This window comes from Hypanus sabinus, chromosome 31, assembly GCF_030144855.1.
Source record: "Hypanus sabinus isolate sHypSab1 chromosome 31, sHypSab1.hap1, whole genome shotgun sequence".
NCBI classification, from domain to species: domain Eukaryota; kingdom Metazoa; phylum Chordata; class Chondrichthyes; order Myliobatiformes; family Dasyatidae; genus Hypanus; species Hypanus sabinus.
In genome coordinates, this window is record NC_082736.1 from 32,379,746 (window position 1) to 32,404,017 (window position 24,272).

The following is a 24,272-nucleotide window of genomic DNA, read 5'->3' on the forward strand; positions in this document are numbered from 1 at the left end:
GCCTGTATTTGCGGTACGGTGTCCCAGTCTGGTCGCCTCATTATAGGAAGGATGTGAAAGCTTTAGAGAGGGTGCAGAGGAGATTCACCAGGACGCTACCTGGATTAGAGAGGGTGCAGAGGAGATTCACCAGGATGCTGCTTGGATTAGAGAGGGTGCAGAGGAGATTCACCAGGACGCTACCTGGATTAGAGAGGGTGCAGAGGAGATTCACCAGGACGCTACCTGGATTAGAGAGGGTGCAGAGGAGATTCACCAGGACGCTACCTGGATTAGAGAGGGTGCAGAGGAGATTCACCAGGATGCTGCTTGGATTAGAGAGGGTGCAGAGGAGATTCACCAGGACGCTACCTGGATTAGAGAGGGTGCAGAGGAGATTCACCAGGACGCTACCTGGATTAGAGAGGGTGCAGAGGAGATTCACCAGGATGCTGCTTGGATTAGAGAGGGTGCAGAGGAGATTCACCAGGACGCTACCTGGATTAGAGAGGGTGCAGAGGAGATTGACCAGGATGCTGCCTGGATTAGAGAGGGTGCAGAGGAGATTCACCAGGACGCTGCCTGGATTAGAGAGGGTGCAGAGGAGATTGACCAGGATGCTGCCTGGATTAGAGAGGGTGCAGAGGAGATTCACCAGGACGCTGCCTGGATTAGAGAGGGTGCAGAGGAGATTCACCAGGACGCTACCTGGATTAGAGAGGGTGCAGAGGAGATTGACCAGGATGCTGCCTGGATTAGAGAGGGTGCAGAGGAGATTCACCAGGACGCTGCCTGGATTAGAGAGGGTGCAGAGGAGATTCACCAGGATGCCCCCTGGATTAGAGAGGGTGCAGAGGAGATTCACCAGGATGCCCCCTGGATTAGAGAGGGTGCAGAGGAGATTCACCAGGATGCTGCCTGGATTAGAGAGGGTGCAAAGGAGATTCACCAGGATGCTGCCTGGATTAGAGAGGGTGCAGAGGAGATTCACCAGGATGCTGCCTGGATTAGAGAGGGTGCAGAGGAGATTCACCCGGATGCTGCCTGGATTAGAGAGGGTGCAGAGGAGATTCACCAGGATGCTGCCTGGATTAGAGAGGGTGCAGAGGAGATTCACCAGGATGCTGTCTGGATTAGAGAGGGTGCAGAGGAGATTCACCAGGACGTTGCCTGGATTAGAGAGGGTGCAGAGGAGATTCACCAGGATGCCCCCTGGATTAGAGAGGGGGCAGAGGAGATTCACCAGGATGCTGCCTGGATTAGAGTGGGTGCAGGGGAGATTCACCAGGATGCTGCCTGGATTAGAGAGGGTGCAGAGGAGATTCACCAGGATGCTGCCTGGATTAGAGAGGGCGCAGAGGAGATTCACCAGGATGCTGCCTGGATTAGAGAGGGTGCAGAGGAGATTCACCAGGATGCTGCCTGGATTAGAGAGGGGGCAGAGGAGATTCACCAGGATGCTGCTTGGATTAGAGGGTGCAGAGGAGATTCACCAGGATGCTGCCTGGATTAGAGTGGGTGCAGGGGAGATTCACCAGGACGTTGCCTGGATTAGAGAGGGTGCAGAGGAGATTCACCAGGACGCTGCCTGGATTAGAGAGGGTGCAGAGCAGATTCACCAGGACGCTGCCTGGATTAGGGAGGGTGCAGAGGAGATTCACCAGGACGCTGCCTGGATTAGAGAGGGTGCAGAGGAGATTCACCAGGATGCTGCCTGGATTAGAGAGGGTGCAGAGGAGATTCACCAGGATGCTGCCTGGATTAGGGAGGGTGCAGAGGAGATTCACCAGGACGCTGCCTGGATCAGAGAGGGTGCAGAGGAGATTCACCAGGATGCTGCCTGGATTAGAGAGGGTGCAGAGGAGATTCACCAGGACGCTGCCTGGATTAGAGAGGGTGCAGAGGAGATTCACCAGGACGCTACCTGGATTAGAGAGGGTGCAGAGGAGATTGACCAGGATGCTGCCTGGATTAGAGAGGGTGCAGAGGAGATTCACCAGGACGCCGCCTGGATTAGAGAGGGTGCAGAGGAGATTCACCAGGATGCCCCCTGGATTAGAGAGGGTGCAGAGGAGATTCACCAGGATGCCCCCTGGATTAGAGAGGGTGCAGAGGAGATTCACCAGGATGCTGCCTGGATTAGAGAGGGTGCAGAGGAGATTCACCAGGATGCTGCCTGGATTAGAGAGGGTGCAAAGGAGATTCACCAGGATGCTGCCTGGATTAGAGAGGGTGCAGAGGAGATTCACCAGGATGCTGCCTGGATTAGAGAGGGTGCAGAGGAGATTCACCAGGATGCTGCCTGGATTAGAGAGGGTGCAGAGGAGATTCACCAGGATGCTGTCTGGATTAGAGAGGGTGCAGAGGAGATTCACCAGGATGCTGTCTGGATTAGAGAGGGTGCAGAGGAGATTCACCAAGACGTTGCCTGGATTAGAGAGGGTGCAGAGGAGATTCACCCGGATGCTGCCTGGATTAGAGAGGGTGCAGAGGAGATTCACCAGGATGCTGCCTGGATTAGAGAGGGTGCAGGGGAGATTCACCAGGATGCTGCCTGGATTAGAGAGGGTGCAGAGGAGATTCACCAGGATGCTGCCTGGATTAGAGAGGGTGCAGAGGAGATTCACCAGGATGCTGCCTGGATTAGAGAGGGTGCAGAGGAGATTCACCCGGATGCTGCCTGGATTAGAGAGGGTGCAGAGGAGATTCACCAGGATGCTGCCTGGATTAGAGAGGGTGCAGAGGAGATTCACCAGGATGCTGTCTGGATTAGAGAGGGTGCAGAGGAGATTCACCAGGACGTTGCCTGGATTAGAGAGGGTGCAGAGGAGATTCACCAGGATGCTGTCTGGATTAGAGAGGGTGCAGAGGAGATTCACCAGGACGTTGCCTGGATTAGAGAGGGTGCAGAGGAGATTCACCAGGATGCCCCCTGGATTAGAGTGGGTGCAGGGGAGATTCACCAGGATGCTGCCTGGATTAGAGAGGGTGCAGAGGAGATTCACCAGGATGCTGCCTGGATTAGAGAGGGCGCAGAGGAGATTCACCAGGATGCTGCCTGGATTAGAGAGGGTGCAGAGGAGATTCACCAGGATGCTGCCTGGATTAGAGAGGGTGCAGAGCAGATTCACCAGGATGCTGCCTGGATTAGAGAGGGTGCAGAGGAGATTCACCAGGATGCTGCCTGGATTAGGGAGGGTGCAGAGGAGATTCACCAGGACGCTGCCTGGATTAGAGAGGGTGCAGAGGAGATTCACCAGGATGCTGCCTGGATTAGAGAGGGTGCAGAGGAGATTCACCAGGATGCTGCCTGGATTAGGGAGGGTGCAGAGGAGATTCACCAGGACGCTGCCTGGATTAGAGAGGGTGCAGAGGAGATTCACCAGGATGCTGCCTGGATTAGAGAGGGTGCAGAGGAGATTCACCAGGATGCTGCCTGGATTAGGGAGGGTGCAGAGGAGATTCACCAGGACGCTGCCTGGATCAGAGAGGGTGCAGAGGAGATTCACCAGGACGTTGCCTGGATTAGAGAGGGTGCAGAGGAGATTCACCAGGACGTTGCCTGGATTAGAGAGGGTGCAGAGGAGATTCACCAGGATGCTGCTTGGATTAGAGAGCTCATCTTAAGAGGAGAGGTTGTGCGAGCTGGGGCTTTTTTCTTTAAAGAGGTGACTTGATAGAAGTATACAAGAGCATAGAGTGAGTAGACAGGGGCAGCCAGAGACTCTTTCCCAGGGTGGATATGGCTAATACTAGGGAGCATATTTGTAGGTGCTGGAGGGGCATGATAGGTGGTTCATTCCTTCTCTCCCCCCCCCCCCAATAGGTGCATGGAGCGCCCTGCCAGGGTTGGGGGTATTACAGAAAGAGCAGGGTTTCCCCAACCTTTTTTATGCCATGTAGCCTTACCATTAATTGAGGAGTCCACGGTATGAGGAGGATTTAAGAAACTCTTAGATAGTCCTCTGTTTATCTATCATTCAGGTGGAATGATAGGAGAGAATGGTTAGATGGGTCTTAGAGTGGGTTGAAAGATCGGCCCACCATCATGGATTGAAAGGTCTGTACTGTTCCTCCATATTCTATGCCCTCACTATTCCAAGGACTCACACAGCGAGGTTCTGAACATTCACACAGAATCCTGCTCTTTGCCAGTAACAAAACCAGCCTTCTCATTCCCCAGAGGCCGCCTTTTCTCACATCAGCATTTGACAATTGCCATGCACCGTCGCCCGCGATCACTCCCACCAGGACGGCAGACGCCTGGCCAGGCAACCCCGAGACGCGTGGGGGGAATCAATGCACGCAAATGAAATTCAGCCACGTTTTATTTAGAAATCAGAGGGTTAAACTAATTGGGAGCTGGTTGAAGAATTGCCCAAGACAAAGAATTTAAACATTTACCCATTAGGACTAAACAAAAATTTTGCCTGGAAGCAGCCAAGCTGGACTCTTGCCGCCTTTGAGCTTTACCTGAAGTACGACCGACTCCAACAACAGAGATAACTAGGCACTCCAAACGGCCGCGCCAGCGAGGAGCAAGGTCTCTCGACGAGGGTGGCGGGTGTTTTGGTCCCCGATCTGTTGTGTGTGTGTTTTTTTTTTAAAAAAAAAGAAAGCGGAAGGGATAGATGGGACCAAAGACGAAGAACACATTGGCACTTCAAACACTCCCTGGGACAAGGACAGCACAAGTAAGACACAGAAGAAAACTTGCTCGACACCAGTGCGCCAGGCAAACCTGCAGCAGGGTTAGGACAGAGGACGGGCAAGGACGTTGGCCTGTGAAGTGCAGGGGATTCAGGCTCACGATGAGCAGTTAAGTGACCATTTTCTCTCCTGTAGCATGGCATTCTTGCATCAGGTAAAGGTGCATTTATAAATAACAAGCAGCAGAGGGGAGTTAATATTCCGGGTCCAAGACCTTTAAGTGCTAGTAAACCAGTACATCACTTTCCCCTGCAGGTGCTGCCTGACCTGCTGAGTATTACCAGTAGTTCGTCTGGATTGAACTAGCCCTGGAGAGCTGGCAATTGCAAGACACCTTCTTGCAATCGGTTTTTAAGATGGCAAGCGGACCTCTGGCTTCCAAGGCTCATCTTCAGGGGGCAGAATCAAGTTGGGGGGGGGGGGAAGAATTCACAGAGGGAAGCGTTGATTCGGGGAGGGGATCATCTAGTCCTGCACAGAGTCAACACCGGGAGAGTTAAGAGTCAACTGTAGTGGGGGTGGGGGGGGGGGTGGGAGAAGGTCACAACAGAGGAGGTGGGGGGGGGGGTCTATCTGCAGTGAGAGTTCGAGTAGTTGCAAACTTATGACAGGCCTCCCCGCCCACCCTGTACAGATTCTCCGGGGTTGGGTGAGAGTGATAATGCATGCACCCTTAAATCGGTGGGAGAAAGGTCAGAATGCAGGAACTCTTGCTGTCCGCTGAGCCTGTCGCCAAATTGTTGGGGTGCTTAAGACTCAAGACAAAATTTTTTAAAATGAGGAAAAAAAAACTGGCAGCAAACAGGACTGCCCCAGCCCCAAAAACAATGGGAACATGATGATGAACCAAGGGGTGAACTGTACCTCAAAATACACACGCGCGCACGCACACACACGCACACAGTGGAAACAATTAACTACTGTTCTTCTCGCAACGTGCTCAGGCAGTTTCTCAGGAGCAGCAGGTTGGCCTGGAAGGGGGGAGAAAAGGAAAAATAATGAAAAACATCGCCCTGTTTCCAAAACGCCTCGCAGCTTGCTGTGCTGCTGAAGCGCCTTTCTCTTTGCAAAAAAATATTTTTACAGATCAAGAGTTTAACCGGGGGAAGATTCGTGCCGTTGGGTTGGAGGCTACCCAGAGGAAATAAGAGGAGTTGCTCCTCCAACTGAGGGGGCCCTCATTGTGGCAGAAGGGGAGGACATGGACCCCCAGTGGTTTGAGTGTGTTACAAATATTCAACCTCAGTCCTTAGATGTCTTAAAAAAATTGAGAGAGAATTTCAGAACTCAGGGCTAGAGGCAGAATGGGAGGGCAGGTGGGTCACGCAGACCAAACAGGTCAAAGGGTAGAGGTCAGACTAGGAGTGGTCCTGGGTCAGGGCTAACAACCCCGACTGGCCAAACAAAACTGGTACAGAAACAGCAATGGAGAATCCTTCTACATCTCAGTGTGACGGTATTCCTGAGTCTCCACCTGGGACTTGCCAGACTGACAGGGGTGAAAACCGAGAGGAAGCTACTGACGTGGTGAAGGAAACCCTGAACAGCAGAGATGGGGAAGCTTCATTGCTGCCCCAAACGTCAGTGGCGTAACTGGGGGTAAGGAAGTAAAGGCTTTTAAAACAAAGGTGGGAAAATTTAAAAACACTGAGGGAACATTTAAAAAAATACTTAATTGAGGATCAGAGCATGATAGCAAAATTAAATAAACCGCTGTAACAAGAGATTCTGCAAAGGTTGGAAATCCCAGAGCAACACACATACAAAAAAATGCTGGAGGAACTTGGCAGGTGGGCAGAATAAACAGTCGAAGGGCCGAGACCCTTCATCGGGACTGAGAAGGACGAGGGAAAGATGCCAGGATGAAAAGGTGGGGCGGGCGGGTGGGGGGGGGGGAAAGAGGCTATGTGGAAGGTGATAGGTGAAGTCAGGTGGGTGGGAAAGGTCAAGGGCTGGTGAAGAAAGGATATGATAGGGAGAGGAGAGTGGACCGTGGGAGAAAGGGGACCCGGGAGAAGTTATAGGCAGGCGAGAAGAAGTGAAAGGCCAGAGTGGGGAATGGGGGAAAGGGCAGGAACATCCACCGGAAGGAGAAATTGATACTCACGCCATCAGGTTGGAGGCTACCCAGACAAAACTCCTGCACCCTGAAGGTGTCACCAACTTGGCACAAGAGGCCATGGATTGACACACTGGAATGGGAATGGAAATTAAACATCTGGCCACCGCGAAGTCCTCTTGTGATGCAAGTTGTGGAAATGCTCGGAGGTGGGCGGGGAGGGGGAGGGAAGGGGTACAAGCTGACAGGTGACAGATGGGATCAGATTGGGGGGGTGGGGGGGAGAGAGTTGAAGCCGGAAAGGGCTGAAGAAGGGTCTCGGAACAAAACGTCGACTGTTTATTTCCGTCTCTAGATGCTGCCTGACCTGCTGAGCTCAAGACAACAAGCAGAGATCTACCAAAAAAAAACACCACCACACACAAATTGGATCTGGGTGTCTCCAGCAAGGCAAGGTGTTATTATCCTTCCGAATGCCCCTTGAGAAGGGAGGCAGAGGCAAGATTCTCCGCATGGAACTTGCACGCTCTCCCCATGACCACGTGGGATTCCTTCAGGTGCTCCAGTTTCCTCCAGAGTCGAAAGGCAGACGTATGAGATAGGGTTAGTGAATTTTGGGTATGCCATGTTGGTGCCAGGAACTCGGTGACCCTTGCGGACTGCCCCCAGCACCTCCTCGGGCTGCGCTGCTTGTTGATGCAAATGACGCACTTCACTGTGTTTTAATGTACAAAAAAAAAGCTGATTTATGTCTTTAATCAGGTACGTGGATAGGAAGGGTCTAGAGCAGCAGTTCCCAACTGTTTTTTTAAAAATGCAATGTACTGATACCATTAAGCAAGGGGGTCAATGGACCCCAGGTTGGGAATCCCTGATTCAGAGGGAGACAAACCAAATGGGATTAGCTTAAATGGGAATCTTGGCTGGCAGAGAGCAGATGGGCAAAAAGGGCCTGAGTCTGTGCTGTGACTGAAATTTCTCGACAGAGGGGCGTGATAACACATTGCGATTGACGGTCAATCTCGATCCCAATGAATGATTGGGGCGGGCTGGACTCAAAGGGCTGACCGGACACTTGTTTATTTCTCTGCAGATATTAATTGCAAAGGTAGTTCGATTTAAAGATTTTAAAGACTCTGTTTACTTGTCACGGGTTCATTGAAACGTACATCTTCCTTCCCTGCACCGCAAAAGGCGAGGTTTCCCCAGTTGCCTCCTATTTCAATTTGACTTTCTGACGTGGCCTCCTCTACTTCAAAACAAGGCTAGACTCAGGTTGGAGGAACAACACCTCGTATTCCATCTGGGTTAGCCGCCAACCTGATGGCATGAACATCGATTTCTTGAACTTCTGGTAATTTCTCCCCTCTCCCTCATTTCGCTTTTTCTCCTATTCTGGTTCCCCCGTCACCCTATCTCTTCTCATGTGCCCATGCCCTCTCCTGGTTCCCCTCTCCTTCCCTTTCGCCCGTGGTCCACTCTCCTCTCTAATCAGACTCCTTCCTCTCCAGTCCTTTACCTCTTCCACCCATCATCTCCCAGCTTCTGACATCATTCCCTCTCTCCCACCCACCTGGCAGCTTGTCCTCCTCCCCCTTCCTTCTCCTCCCTCTCCAGTCCTGAGGAAGGGTCTCGGCCCAAAATTCCAACTGTTTATTCCCCTCCATGGATGCTGCCCGACCTGCTCTTCCTCCAGCGTTTTGTGTCTACTGCTCTGGATTCCCAGCGTCTGCAGAAACGTGTTATCTGCGTCAACAATCAACACAGTCAGCGGACTGTGCTGACGTTAGCCTGCAAGTGTCGCCATGTTCCCAGCGCCAACGTAGCAGGCCAACCCTAACTCGCGTGTCTTTGGAATGTTTGAGGAATCCGGAGCACATGGTCAGATTTGCCTTAGAGCACATGGTGGAGGGACAGTGCTACCTCTGGATTTTCAATACCCACCTTAGCGTGTTTCAGCTGCAGTTCGGTCATCTCGATCATGTTTTTTCTGAAGGCGGAGACTCTGCGAACTTTGAAGTCTGTGAGTTCTGCGGAGGAAGCAAATGGAGGTGAGACTGGCAGAGACAGAGTCGTACCTGGGGGGGGGGGGGGGGGAAATTTCACAAACACACACACAGACCCTCACTGGGGGACAGATCTCACACACACAGACACACAACTCTGACTGGTTACACCCTCCCACCCCAACAGGGACAGGACGCAAACCCCCTCCCAAGATTCTACCCCTCACCCATTCACCAACCCCCGCCACATCAGCCGGATGTGGGAGGAGAGGGAAACCCAGGCAGTCACAGGGAATGACGGCACAGGACAGGCTCTTCGGCCCACAATGATGTGCTGACCCTTTAACCTACTCCAGGATCGATCTAACCCTTCCCTCCCACGTATCCTTCCACTTTTCCTATCATCCATGAGCCCAAGAGTCTCTGAAACATCCTTAATGTACCACCGCTCCTGGCAGCGCATCTCAGACACTCTGTGTAAAAAAAAAAAATACCCCAGACATCTCTCCTACACTTTCCTCCAATCATCTTAAAATTGTGCTCCCTGGCAAGATGTCTCTGGCTGCCCACTCGACCCGTGCCTCAATCTACGATGGAGAACATGCAAACTCCACACAGACAGCGCCAGAGGTTGGGATTGAACTTGGATCTGTGAGCAGCGGCTGTACCTGGAGTGACTGTGATTAACAAGGCCCCAGTTTCCTCCCACGTCCCACAGACGTGTGGGTCGGTGAGTTATAGTGGCCGCTGTAGCTTAGTCAAGTGGCAGGGAAGATTGGAAGGGGGATGACGACCGATGTGCAAGGGGAGAATAAGAGATGGAAGGGCGAGAGAGCGAATGTGAATTGGTGAATGTGAATGTGAGCGAATTGGTGCAAACCCTTGCTCTGTGCTTGAAGGCCAGTGATATGGACAGGAATAAAGGACACCCATCGTTGTTCCAGCATGTGCTCAGAGTTTGAACCACAGGGTCTCATCATCGGCTGGTCCAGGGACCGATACTGAAGGTCTATTAGAAGTTGGGAAGTTGTAGCCTGATGCCCGAAAGCTGGAGGCCATTTTGGGCCAAGACCCTCCAACTTCCAATCGACCTCCAGTATTGAGTCGGTTCCAATGAGTACTTCCGCCTGAAGACCGGAGGCCCAGAAGTCTGACCTGGAGTTGGAGGACTGTCCGCATGGGGGTGGGAGAGAGGAAAGGAGCCTGTTTTGTTTCTTGTTGTTCTGTTGAGTGCTATGCTGGCGCCATTTGCCGGCTGCCCCCAGCGTGTCCTTGGGTGCGTTGGTTTCAAGTGCAAACGATGCATTTCGCTGTGTTTCGATAAACAAGTCTAAATCTAAATCTCAACACTCCCCCCCCCCCCCCCCCCACACATTAGACAAGGCACATGGTTGAAAGAGAAAAGAGGGTCATGTGGGAGGGCAAGATTGATTTTAGAGTAGGGGAAAAGCCCGGCATAACACCGTGGGTCTGTAGGTGCCAAGGAATATTCAGGACTTGGGGTGTACCGCAAAATATTAATTCAGGAACTAATTTCAGCAACCAATCTTTAAACCTGAACGTGGACTGTAGATTACATTTAAAATGCAGCTCTGGACAATAAGTTCCCAGAGCTGGGAGCAGGTAGATTGAAAAACCAGACAATGCCGATTCAACATTCGCTTTGGTTGTCTGGAGTGTGGGTGTGGAAGAGGTGGTGGGACAGTTGCATGTAATTCAAAGGAAGCATTGTAAATATGGAATTGCCCCTCAGCATATAAAATGTCACGCAATATTGGGTCGAACAGGCCTCTCCCTTCAAAGAGCGTCTCATTTTGGCTGAGCAGAAGGCTACTTCATATCGAACAGCTACTTCTTACTGGCGATTTAGTTCACATTGCAAAGGTAGGGATGGCAATACTCCAGGTCCCATAACTGGTGGACAAACTCAAGCAGTCTTTCAGTCACACACAAGTTTCTCTCTCTCACACACAATATTGAAAGGACTAGATGTTGTGGATGTTGAGAAATTGTTTCCCATAGTGGGCGAGTCTGGGACTGGAATAGAAGATGTCGCTTTAGAATGGACATGGGGAGGAATCCCTTTAGCCAGAGGGCGGTGAATCTGTGGAATTCATTGCCACAGACGGCTGTGCAGGCCAGGTCGTTGGGTATATTTAAAGTAAAGGTTGATAGGATCTCGATTAGTCAGAGCATCAAAAGTTATGGGGAGAAGGCGAGAGAATGGGATGAAGAGGGAAATCAGCCATGTACGGCAGACTCGATGGGTCAGATTCTGCGCCTATCTTGTAGTCTTACCTTGCTTGGCTGACTCAGAGAGCTTCTCAAACCGCTGGCAGGAGAGCTGCTGGCTGGTTTCGGCCTGCTTCACGTCCTTGTTTTTCATGCGGGCCCGGTCCAGGGCTTTGTTGGCGTTCTCGTAATCGGACAGGGCGCGCGCGCGCCGGTACAGGAGGTCCTAAAGAGTTAACGACAGGGCAGCTGAACTCACCTGGCCAAAGGGATGCTTCAGCCAGAGGTTAACGCAGAAAACAAGTTACACACACACACACACTGAATACTTGAACTTAGCAGTCAGGAGAGGAATAAACAGTCGACATTTTGGGCTGAGACCCTTCCAAGGGTGGTGTTTGAACCCACACATCTAACATATCCACTCTTTATTCCTCCCCATAGATGTTGCCTGATCTGCCGAGTTCCTCCAGTATTTTGTGTGTGCGCGCGTGTATGTGATGCTCTGTATTTCTAGCATCTTTCAAAAAAAAAATACTCCCAGGCCAGAGGTCATAAGATTGTAGCATTCAGAAAAGGCCTTGAATTGACAGGGCGCAGAAAAGAATAAAAATATTTTAAAGATTAGCTTTATTAGTGATGTACACACTGTCAAATGTGTTGTTTGTGTCAACGACAAACACAGTCCGAGGATGTGCTGGGGGCAGCCCACAAGGGTTACCGAGCTTCCTGTCCCAACACAGCACACCCACGACTTACTAACCCCGAACTCACTTGTCTTTGGAATGTGGGAGGAAACCGGAGCACCCGGAGGAAACCCACGCATTTACAGGGAGAGCGTACAGACAGCAGCGGGAATTGAACCCAGGTCTCTGGTGCCGTAAAGAGTTGTGCTAACTGCTGGGCTACAGCAATGCCCTGACCCACGACCCCTTTTCGGATCCCTCAGAGTTCTGTCAAAGGGTCAACTCGAAATGTCGTGCCTGCCCTGCTGAGCACTTTTGGCCCTTGGTTTTTCTATCGTAGACAACTCGCTTGTTCTTATTTTCTGTGTTCTAACAAACGCAGGAGTGAATCTCGTTTACTTTCGGTATCACCTTCTCTGTCTGTGCTGCCACCTTGAGTCTGTGGACTTGTACAGAAATCCTTCTGTTCCCTAATAGTTCAAAGGCCCTATGAGCCTTCACATAGGACTAGAATATAAAAGCAAGGATGTAATGTTGGGGCTTTATAAAGCACCGGTGGGGCCTCATTTGGTGTACTGCCAACAGGTTTGAGCCCCTTGTCCAAGAAAGGATGTGCTGAAACTAGAGAGGGTTCAAAGGAGGTTCACAAAAATTATTCCAGGATTGAATTGCTTGTCATATGAAGAGCGTCTGATGGCTCTGAGCCTGTATTCACTAGAATGAGCGGTGACCTCATTGAAACCTATTGAATGGTGAAAGGGCTCGACAGCGTGGATGTGGAGAGGATGCTTCCTGTGGTGGGAGTCGAAGATCAGAGGACTCAGCCTCTGAATATAGGGGAACGGAGATGAGGAGGAACCTCTTTAGCCAGAGAGTGGTGAATCTGTGGAATTCGTTGTCACAGGCAGCTATGGGGGCCGAGGTTGATTGATCCTTGATTGGTCAGGGCATGAAGGGATTCGGAGAGAAGGCAGGAGATTGGGGCTGAGAAGGAAATTCAATCAGCTAAGATGAAATGGTTGAGAAGACTCGATGGGCCAAATGGCCTAATTCTGTTCCTATATCCTATGTTCAACCTACCCTTACTAGTCCCCTACAGAGATCATCAAGTTCAGTTTATTGTCATTCAACTGTCGAGAGTGTGAATGTCGCTCAACACCGAACTGTCCCCACAACCAACGGACTCACTTTCAAGGAGTCTTCATCTCACGCTCTCAACGTTTATCGCTTGGGTAGCACGATAGCATAGCGGCTAGCACAACGGTTTACAGTACCAGCTGTCCCCGTGATTAGGCCAGGGTTCAATACACGTCATTGCCTGTGAGGAGTTCCTACATCTCCCTGGGACAGCGTGGGTTTCCTCTGGGTGCTCTGGTTTCCTCCCACAGTCCAAAGGCGTATCGGTTGGCGGGTTAATTGCTCATTGTAAACTGTCCTGGGGTCAAATCAGGAGGCGATTCTGGAGGCGTTTCTCGGATTTACTGTGTATGCCCACAAGAAAACAAATCTCAGGGTTGATATACATGGACTCTGATAAATAATTTACTTTGAACTTTTTTTTTAAAATCACCAAACAAAATATTCTTCCAGACCAAGGTACACTACAAAGTATATATAACCTACCCACACAAAGTAATATTGCTACAAATAAATTAACAAATAATAAGGCGCATTTACGACTTGTCAGGACTAAGTCGTCTCCCATGGGTCTAACTCATCTTGCCAACTGATCAATATTATCCTGGACCCGAGTGCAATGTTAAATACCGTAGTACTTCAGTAACACACACAAAACGCTGAAGGAACTCAGCAGGCCAGGCAACGTCTCTAGATAGGAATAAACGTTACAGGACGAGACCCTTCATCAGAACTGGAAAGGAGGGGGAAAAGAAGGTTGTGGGGGGGGGGGGGAAAGAAGGGTAGGAGTACAAGCTGATAGGTGAATCCAGGTGAGGGGGGAGGGCTGTTGAAATAAGAATCTGGGGGGGAGGTGTGATAGGTGGAGAAGGTAAAGGGCTTAAGGAAGAATCTGGTAGGAGGAGAGGAGAGTGGACTGTAGGGGAAAAGGGGACCTAGAAGGAGGTGATGGGCAGATGAAGAGGAGGGGAATCAGGATGGGGAATGGAAGAAGATGCAGAAAAATTAGCAGAAGCTAAAGAAACCGAACGTTCAGGATGGAATACGAGGTACTGCTCCCCCAACCTGAGAGGGAGAAACTAAAATTTGAGGCCAGTGTTATCCTGTACCCTGGGTTGCACCACGGCCTGGTACGGAAGCACTGGTGCCCAGGAATGGAAAAGGGCCACGGAAAGTGGTGAACATCACAGGCAGAGCCCTCCCCTCCAGCGAGCGCGTTTATATGGAACGCTGCCACAGGAAAGCAGTATCCATCATCAAGGACACCCCCACCCCACCATCCAGGCCATTCTCCCTTCTTGCTATGACCACTGGCATCCCCACAGCAGTGGTGAGGGGATGGGGAAAACCCATCAATACCACCTCACTATTTTTGCTCCCTTCTCACACTACTTATTTAATAAAATTTTTCATAATAGAGTTTTTTGTAATACTTATTTCACTGTAGCGCTGCTGCAAATTAAGAAGCTTCACAACACAAGTCAGATTTTGATTCTGGGTAGGGATTAATCAAATGTCATTTTTTTTGAGCGAGAGATCCCTTCTAAGCAAGTCCGAAGAGATAAACTCTATTGGCAAGGATGGTTTTGATCTTCGTAATGTCACACATGGGGGAGCTGATCCTGAAGTTTGTCTGGTGCTGCCCTCTAGTGTTTGAACAGTGGAAAAACAAGCCGGACCAGGACAACTTGCCATCAATTGGCACTCAGGGACTTGGGCTACAATATATTTTTCTTTGAGAAACTGTAATCACACGTGCTGTGCGCTGTATGCTGCGGGTAATGTGTTTTTCACCTTGGTCCCAGAGGGACGCTGCTGCGCCAAGGCACGACTCGAGTAGCAGCAGTACTCTCAATGGATATGATTAAATATTCCCTTTTCAGCCCGGTACAGCTAAAAAAGCATGACTGCTCCCAAGGCCAGTACAGTCAACAAAGATGTCTTAATGCGTTTAAATGAACTATTGCTGCTTGAAACTGACAGAAACAACACCGATTGTGGTCGGAAGTGCCCGCGGAGGACACCTTGGACATAGATCAAGATTACGAGTGTGTTTTTAGACTCCCTATACCAACTATCTTGCTGGCGAAAGTGCAGTCTCAATTGAAGATCTCAAAGCTAGGGTACTGAATCAGAGGGACATTAGGACCGCTTGTGTCCTTTGTTTTAATGAATTCTGGTTAATCCCTTCTGTACCTGGTGCAGCGATCCAGATCGCCGGGTTTACTATGCACCGTCAGGAGAGATCTATAGAATCTCTCAAAAGCAGAGGTGGAGGAGTGTGCCTCGTGATCAGCTCTTCTTGGTGCACAAACATATCAGTGCTGTCCCAATTCTGCTCACCAGACCTGGAATATCCAGCAGTAAAGTATTAGCCTGTTTACCTACCACAGGAGTTCTCTGGGGTCATTTTGGTAGCAGTTTACATTCCACCTCAGGCCAATGTCAAGCAGGCTTTAGATGATCTGAGTAATGGAACAGTGCACCCTTACACGTTCACCATTGTTTCAACCAGGCCAGTCTGAAAAAACCTCGAAGCAACTACCATCAACAGATCACTTGCAATACCAGAGGAAACAACACACTGGACCATTGCTACACCACCATCAAGAATGCCTACCGTGCTATTCCACGCCCTCACTTCAGGAAGTCTGATCTCCTGGCTGCACTTCTACTCCCTGAGTATATGCAGAGACTGAAGACTGCAGCACCAGCAGTGAGGACCAAGAAGGTTTGGACAAGGGAAGCACAGGAGCGCCTACAGGACTGCTTTGAATCGGTGGACTGGACTGTATTCAGGGATTCATCTTCAAATCTGGATGAGTATGCTGCAGTTGTTACCGATTTCATTAAAGCCTGTGTGGATGAGTGTGTGCCTACAAAGACTTGCTGTACATTCCCAAACCAAAAGCCGTGGATGAACCAGGAGGTACGTCATCTGCTGAAGGCAGGATCTGTGGCATTCAAGTCTGGCAACCCAGGCCTGTACCAGAAAACCTGGTATGATTTGCGGAAGACTAGTTTAAAGGCGAAGAGACAATTTGGAACGAGGTTGGAGGCGACATCGGATGGGCAACAACTCTGGCAGGGTTTGTAAGACAAAGCAAAACCCAGTAGCATGAACGGCAGCGATGCTTCACTACCAGATGAACTCGACGCCTTCTATCCACACTTTGAAAGGGAGAACACGACGACGGCTGTGAAGATCCCTGCTGCACCTGATGACCCTGTGGTCTCCGTCTCAGAGGCCGATGTTAAGCTGTCATTAAACAGAGTGAACCATCGCAAGGTGGAAGGCCCCAATGGAGTACCTGGTAAGGCTCTGAAAACCTGTGCCAACCAACAAACTGTGCATTTACAACCTCTCACTGCTATGGATGGAAGTTCCCATTTGCTTCAAAAACAATTGTACCAGTGCCTAAGAAGAATAATGTGAGCTGCCTTAATGACTATCGCCCGGTAGCACTCACATCTACAGTGATGAGATGCTTTGAGAGGTTGGTCATGACAAGACTGAACTCCCACCTCAGCAAGGACCTGGACCCTTTGCAATTTGCCTATCGCCACAATAGGTCAACAGCAGATGTAATCTCAATGGCTCCCCACACGGCCTTAGGCCACTTGGACAACACAAACACCCACGTCAGGAAGGTGTTAATCAACTATAGCTCAGCATTTAATACTATCATTCCATAATTCTGATTGAGAAACTGCAGAACCTGGGCCTCTGCACCTCTCTCTGCAATTGGATCCTCGACTTCCTAACTGAAAGACCACAATCTGTGTGGATTGGTGATAACATCTCCTCCTCACTGACGATCAACACTGGTGCACCTCAGGGGCGTGTGCTTAGCCCACTACTCTACCCTATATACACATGACTCTGTGGCTAGGAATAGCCCAAATATCACCTAAAAATTTACCTCCAATACAACCATTGTTGGTAGAATCCCAGATGGTGACGAGGAGTGAGATATGCCAACTAGTGGAGTAGTACCGCAGCAACAACCTGGCACTCAACGTCAGTAAGACGAAAGAGCTGATTGTGGACTTCAGGAAGGGTAAGACGAAGGAACACATGCCAATCCTCACAGAGGGATCAGAAGTGGAGAGAGTGAGCAGTTTCAAGTTCCTGTGTGTCAAGATCTCTGAGGATCTAACCTGGTCCCAACATATCGACATAGTTATAAAGAAGGCAAGACAGCAGCTATACTTTATTAGAATTTTGAAGAGATTTGTCACGTCAACAAATACACTCAAAAACTTCTATAGTTATACTGTGGAGAGCATTCTGACAGGCTGCATCACTGTCTGGTATGGAGGGGCCACTGCACAGGACCAAAAGAAGCTGCAGAAAGTTGTAAATGTAGTCAGCTCCATCTTGGGTACCAGCCTACAAAGCACCCAGGACATCTTTAGAGAGTGGCGTCTCAGAAAGGCAGGGTCCATTATTAAGGACCTGCAGCACCCAGGGCATGCCCTCTTCTCACTGTTACCATCAGGGAGGAGGTACAGAAGCCTGAAGGCACACAGTCAGCGATTCAGGAACAGCTTCTTCCCCTCTGCCATCAGGGAGGAGGTACAGGAGCCTGAAGGCACACACTCAGCGATTCAGGAAAAGCTTCTTCCCCTCCGCCATCCGACTCCTAAACGGACGTTGAAGCTTTGGACACGGCCTCACTATCCCCCCGCCCCCAGATATGCAGTATTTTTGATTTTGCACTCAATAATCTTCAATTTACATAATTGATTTACTTGTTTATTTATTATTGTTATATTTTATTGATTATCATTTTTCTCTGCATTGCACTGCTGCTCAGTTAACAAATTTTGTGTCACATGCCGGAGATCATAAACCCGATTCTGATTTGATGGCATTCATTTATGGTTCAGTTCTATTTAGGGACCAATGCTCAAACGGCCTTTTGCAGACCCTCTGCACTTTGCAAGCACCCGACCAGTGTACAGCCAGCCCACAGGTACCACCTAACGTCTGCGAGGCCAGCAGTGTGGGTTTATCGGGGGCTGCGGGCACCTTCTGTGTGGGGGACTCTCTACAGAAGCACAGCCCGCCATAACAGGTCGTAATAGGAAGCGGAGAGTGCTGCTGGAGAATCATTTCTGACTGGAACAGCGTGACCAGTGATATACAGCGAGGATTGCATCACTTCACACACTTCTCTGGGCTAGACTCCACCTGTGACTTCTCAGCCTGTCGGTGTCTCTTTTATGACAACTTTCCACACGGTCTACACCACCACCAACCTTCTGCGCCACCTGTAAACTTTCTGATCCACCCTTCCACTCTGAAGCTCTCGCGTGACTTGTCCGCCGATCGTATTTTGCATCCCGTCGAGGGGGCGCTCGACAGGAATCAGGCTTGCTATTGCTGAGACCGGTCGTGAATTTGTTGCTGATCAATGCAAGGGGTGAGAGGGCAGGTGGGGCAAGCAGGAGGGGGAAGAGGGTGCACCCAGCCAAATTCGCTGGCATCCCGTTGAGCCAAGGAGGGACGAGGCGGCAGCTAGTCAGGGTGTAATAGCGGGCGGACTCGACGTTCCGCTTACCTTGGCTGCCTGCGAATCTCTTGTGTAGTATCGCAACAAGTCAGACATCTTCAAGTCTTCGTCCGATGCCACTCGCCCCTCTAATTTCTGGGGAAAGATAGAACCAACAGTTTTTTTTTAATTGAAGCTCTGGTCACAAAAAAAAATGTAAATATGGGGTTGAAGTGAATTGCCAGGACAGCAGGAAAGGGCGTTGGCTGCAGCCGAGCATCACTCTGGGACTTGTACATGTCCAGGACACAGAGGAGGGTTGTGGCTGGTGAGACGCTATTATTACGTGAGATGGCGAAGTCCTGAGTTCATCATCTGCAATGACTTTGTGCTTCCTACCCATCAACGTGTGGGTTTCCTCCCACAGTCCAAGGGCGTACTGGTCAGTAGTTTAAATTGGTCATTGGAAATTGCCCCGTGACTAGGCTAGGGTTAAATCTAGGCTGGAAGGGCCTGTCCTGTAGATAAAATAGGTAAACTGCCTTTTCTCTTAACTCCCCTTCTGGAAAGGTCCATAGGGCTATTAAAATGAGAATTTCACTCCCTATTCAAAGTTTCCTGATCAACCATTCTAGTTAGCACTCCTCCCCCAACCCCCTCCATCCCTGTGCTTTAAGCAACTCTTTAAAAAGCTGCTTACACTGTACACACATGTTGGTATTTACGTGTAGGACTATCAGTACCTGTAAGAGGTGTTAACTGTTCAGGCAAACAAAATGGCTTCTCTGTATTGTTATAATGAAATGGTTTTGCTGGAATGGGTTTCTGTTTCGGGTTATGACTACTGATAAAGGGGGGAACTAACCAATGGAGAATTGTTATGCTATCTTGTCTGTGTAAGCTGAGCTGGAGTTTGCGGTCTTTACTGGGAGGCGAGCGAGGAGGACGGACGAGTGAGGAGCGGGCAGCGGTTCCAGAGCGACGGATGCTGGACGTCGGCGGTTCGGACGGTGGCCGAAGGCTCGGAAGGTCGTTGTGGATGCAACCAGAGGTGTGAGCTCCAACGTATTAAAATATTCTGCGCGCAAACTGATAAATTTATTTGGCGCCTTTAGATTATCTGTTTCTACTAACACATCACCAAGAGATAACTATAAAGTTGAAATTATTGACTCGCTTTTGGGTGTATTGTCTGGTGTTTGTATTGCGAGTGTGTACTGGGGGTGCATCGCACCATTCTCACCCCAAAGTATTGCACTATTGGTGGGGCAATGGCAGTTCGCCCCAGGCGAATGGGAGCCTACTGGGGGCACGGGGGCTACGTACGCACATTTTATTCCACATCTGTACTTTAATCTCTCACTTCATATGCACTCAGTGGCCACTTTGCTAGGTACACCAGCCAGTCACGTGGCAGCAACTCGATGTATAAGAGCCTGCCGACGTGGTCACAAGGTTCAGTTGTTGTTCAGGCTAAATATCAGAACGGGAGGGGGGCAGGGGAAGAAATGTGATCTGAGTTACTTTGACCGTGTTGGTGCCAGACGGGGTGGTTTGAGTATCTCAGGAACGGCTCATCTCCAGGGATTTTTCACACACAACTGACTCCAGAGTTTAGAGAAGATGGTGCAAGAACAACCATCAAGTTTAGTAGCAGTTTTGTGGGTGAAAGTGCCTTGGAGGAGAACTGGTTCAAGCTGACTGGAAGGTGACTGTAACTCGGTGAGATACAACAGTGGTGTGCAGAAGAGTTTCTCTGAACACGTCGAACCTTGGTGGGTGGGTGGGCTACAGCAGACCACACGGGGCTCCACTCCTGCATCTAATAAACTTGTGCACCAGACAAGTAAAGTTGATCTTTGATCTTAAAACATCCTCCCAAAGGGCAATGTGGGAGGGAGGGACTGGGCTGATGCCATGTTTGGGGGGGGGGGGGGGGGGTGTGTGTGTGTGTGTACTTACCCGGAGTTTCTCGAAGAGCTCAGCTAGCTTGAGCAGGTTCCTGTAAGAAAGATGAAAAGAGAGGGATGTTGTCATCAACTAAGGTCAGCACCAGCCCACCACACTCCTCAATCCACCCTGCAGTCACCAAGGGGGCAGGGACAAGAAGCCTTCGTAAGTCACAGTACTGAGTACAGGACTTGGGGTGTTATGTTGAAGTTGTGCATGATGTCGGCAAGGTCTAACTTGGAGTATTAGGGTCAGACACAGAGTGAATCTCCCTCCACACCATCCCATCACACACTCCCGGGGTCAGACACAGAGTGAATCTCCCTCCACACCATCCCATCACACACTCCCGGGGTCAGACACAGAGTGAAGCTCCCTCCACACCATCCCATCACACACTCCCGGGGTCAGACACAGAGTGAATCTCCCTCCACTGTCCCATCACACACTCCCGGGGTCAGACACAGAGTGAAGCTCCCTCCACACCATCCCATCACACACTCCCGGGGTCAGACACAGAGTGAAGCTCCCTCCACACCGTCCCATCACACACTCCCGGGTCAGACACAGAGTGAAGCTCCCTCCACACCGTCCCATCACACACTCCCGGGTCAGACACAGAGTGAAGCTCCCTCCACACTGTCCCATCACACACTCCCGGGGTCAGACACAGAGTGAGGCTCCCTCCACACTGTCCACCGTCCCATCACACACTCCCGGGGTCAGACACAGAGTGAAGCTCCCTCCACACCGTCCCATCACACACTCCCGGGGTCAGACACAGAGTAAAGCTCCCTCCACACCGTCCCATCACACACTCCCGGGGTCAGACACAGAGTGAAGCATCCTCCTCACCGTCCCATCACACACTCCCGGGGTCAGACACAGAGTAAAGCTCCCTCCACACTGTCCCATCACACACTTTCAGGATTCAGACAACAGAGTTGATAGAATATTTACATTTCTCCTGTATGTAGGTAACCAAAACTGCAGACAATACTCTAAATTAGGCCTCGATGTCTTATACAACTTCAACATCCTTTCTTCTGTACTCCATACTTTGATTTAAAGCAGCTAATGTTATGCCCTCGACCACACTCCTCAGTGCCTTGCCGTTCACTGTGTAAGTCTGACCCTGGGTGGTCCTATCGAAGTGCAAAACCTCACACTTGTCTGCATTACATTACGTCTGACATTTTTCAGCCCATTTCTCCAGCTGGTCCAGAACCTGCTGCAAGCCTTGCTAGACTTCCTCACTGTCCACTACACCCCCCAATCTTGGCGTCATCAACAAATTTGCTGACCCAGTTAACCACATTATCCAGTTCATTGATATAGATGACAAACAACAAAGGACCCAGCACTGATCCCTGCAACTCTTCGGTAGTCACAGGCCTCCAGACGGAGAGGCAACCCTCTACTACCACTCTCTGGCTGATCCCACGAAGCCAATGTCTAATCCAATTTACTACCTCACCCTGAATGCCAATCGACTGAACCTTCTTGACCAGCCTCCCATGTGAGACCTTGTCAATGCATCACCACAGTCCACGTAGACAACGTCCACCGTCTTGCCTTCATGAACTTTCCTGTTAACTTCCTCCAAAAACTCTATTGGTTAGACAAGACCCACCATGCATAAAGGCATGCTGACTATCCTTAATCAGTCAACATCTATTCAAATACTTGTATATCTGGTCCCTTAGAATACCAACAACTTCCCTGGTACTGACGTCAGGCTCACCGGCCTACAATTTTCTGGTTTACATTTAGAGTCTTTCTTAAATAAGAAAGCAACATTAGCGATCCTCTCCCCCTCCAGCACATCACCCGTGGCTAAGGATGCTTTAAATCCCTCTGCTAGGCCCTGGCAATTTCTGCGCTTGTCTCCACAGGGTCCAAGGAAACACCTTGCTTGGCTCTGGCGATTTATCCACCCTAGTTTGCCTCAAGGCAGCAAACACTCCTCGGCAATCTGTGTAGGGTCCGTGAAGCTGATGCTGGTTTGCCTCACTTCTACAGACTCCGTGTCCGTCTCCTGAGTAAATACAGATGCAAAATATCCCTTTAAGATCTCTTCTATACATGGATTTCTGTTCTAATCTTCCGGAGGTCCACTTTTGTCCCTTACAATCCTTTTGCTTTTAGCATCCCCTAGGATTGCCCTTCACCTTGCCCGCTAGGGCAGACTCTTTTAGCCCTCCCGATTTCTTTCTCAAGTATTCTCTTGCATTTCTTTTTCTCCACGAGTACCTCAATTCCTACCTGCGATGCACCTTCAAAAAAAACCAGGGCCTCCATGTCTCTCGAAAACCAAGGCTCCCTACACCTGTTATCTTTAGGTTTTATTTGGATAGGTGCGTACGGGCTTTGCACCTTCGAAGTGCCAAGGCCTCCCGCTTACCAAGGGGCAGCTTTGCCAGAAAACAGCCCCGTCCCTGTCCGCACTTGCCGGATCCTTCCCGACGCCGTCAAGAATCAGCCTTTCTCCGAGTTCGAATCTCAGCTGACGGACTAGGCCTGCTTATTCCCTTTGAGACCAAAGGCATGACAGTGACTGGAAGCCAAGTGTTGCCCAACACAAACCCCTGTCACTTTCCCCCAGCAGCAAATTCAGAATCGCACGTTCTCCCGCTGGGACTTCTATGCCCCGATGAAGGAAATTTCCCTGAACACATTTGACAGACTCTATCCCACCTGGTCCTTTTATAGTCTGGGAGTCCCAGTTAATAAGTTAAAATCTACCTCCTATAACAATTTTAGGTATTTTGCAAGAGTTTGCAATCTCTCTACAGATTTGTTCCTTTAAATCCCTAGGACTGTTGGGTGGTCTGTGATAACGAGGTCATACCTTTCTTGTTCCTTAATTCCACCGACAAGTCCTCACTAGACAAATTCTCCAGTCTGTCCTGACTGAGCACTGCCGTGACATTTTCCCCGACTAGGAACACCGCCCCTCTTCCTTTAACCCCTTCTGCTCTATCGCGTCTAAAACAATGGAACCCAGGAACATTGAGCTGCCCGCCCTGCCCCTCCTGCAAACACGCCTCACTTCTCACTGTAATTTCTTGTGTTCACCTGGCAGAGAATCTCACCTGGTCCCTCAACACCAGCTCCATAGCAAAGAAAGCCCAGCAGTGTCTCTACTTTCTGCAAAGGCTGAGGAAAGTCCATCTCCCACCCCCCATCCTCATCACATTCTACAGGGGTTGTATTGAGAGCATCCTGAGTAGCTGCATCACTGCCTGGTTCGGAAATTGCACTGACTCAGATCGCAAGGCCCTACAGTGGATAGTGAGGTCAGCTGAGAAGATCATTGGGGTCTCTCTTCCCGCCATCACGGACATTTACACTACATGCTGCATCCGCAAAGCAAACAGCATTATGAAGGACCCCACGCACCCCTCATACAAACTCTTCTCCCTCCTGCCGTCTGGGAAAATGCACCGAGGCATTCGGGCTCTCACGACCAGACTATGTAACAGTTTCTTCCCCCAAGCTATCAGACTCCTCAATACCCAGAGCCTGGACTGAAACCTTGTCCTATTGTCCTGTTTATTATTTATTGTAACGCCTGCACTGTTTACGCAGTCCTGTGTAGGTCTGTAGTCTAGTGTAGCTTTCTCTGTGTTGTTTTTTTAAAAAACGTAGTTCAGTCTAGTTTTTGTACTGTGTCATGTAACACCATGGTCCTGAAAAACGTTGTCTCGTTTTTACTGTGTACCGTACCGGCAGTTATGGTTGAAATGACAATAAAAGTGACTTCACTTGACTTATAGCTTTAAAAAAAAAAGTTATTGTGCATTACAACGTGCTGCTGCTGCTAACAACAAATTTCACGATGCATGTCGGTGACACAAAACCTGATTCTAAGCTGTGCTCTGGGCTCCGTAGACGCTGCCTGACCTGCCTAGTCCCTCCAGCCCTTTGTGTGCTGGACTAGATTATGGGTCACTGGAGCACGAATTGACCCTAGAACCTCTCACTGTGGTAACAGCAAGACTCTTCCCCCCCC

At 50.0% G+C, this 24,272-nt stretch overlaps 1 protein-coding gene across 1 annotated transcript in view; it reads right to left on the reverse strand.

Moving 5' to 3' along the window:
* Positions 1–4,289: 4,289 nt before the first annotated feature.
* LOC132384052 (sorting nexin-32-like) overlaps positions 4,290–24,272 on the reverse strand; it is a 65,775-nt gene continuing 45,792 nt past the window's right edge. The window contains exons 9-13 of the mRNA XM_059955344.1: positions 20,270–20,309; positions 18,377–18,463; positions 11,053–11,212; positions 8,693–8,778; positions 4,290–5,660 (exon numbers count right to left, since the gene is read on the reverse strand). Of these exons, the coding sequence (XP_059811327.1) occupies positions 5,607–5,660; positions 8,693–8,778; positions 11,053–11,212; positions 18,377–18,463; positions 20,270–20,309 (427 nt within the window). The 3' untranslated portion in view covers positions 4,290–5,606. The remainder of the gene's footprint in view (positions 5,661–8,692; positions 8,779–11,052; positions 11,213–18,376; positions 18,464–20,269; positions 20,310–24,272) is intronic.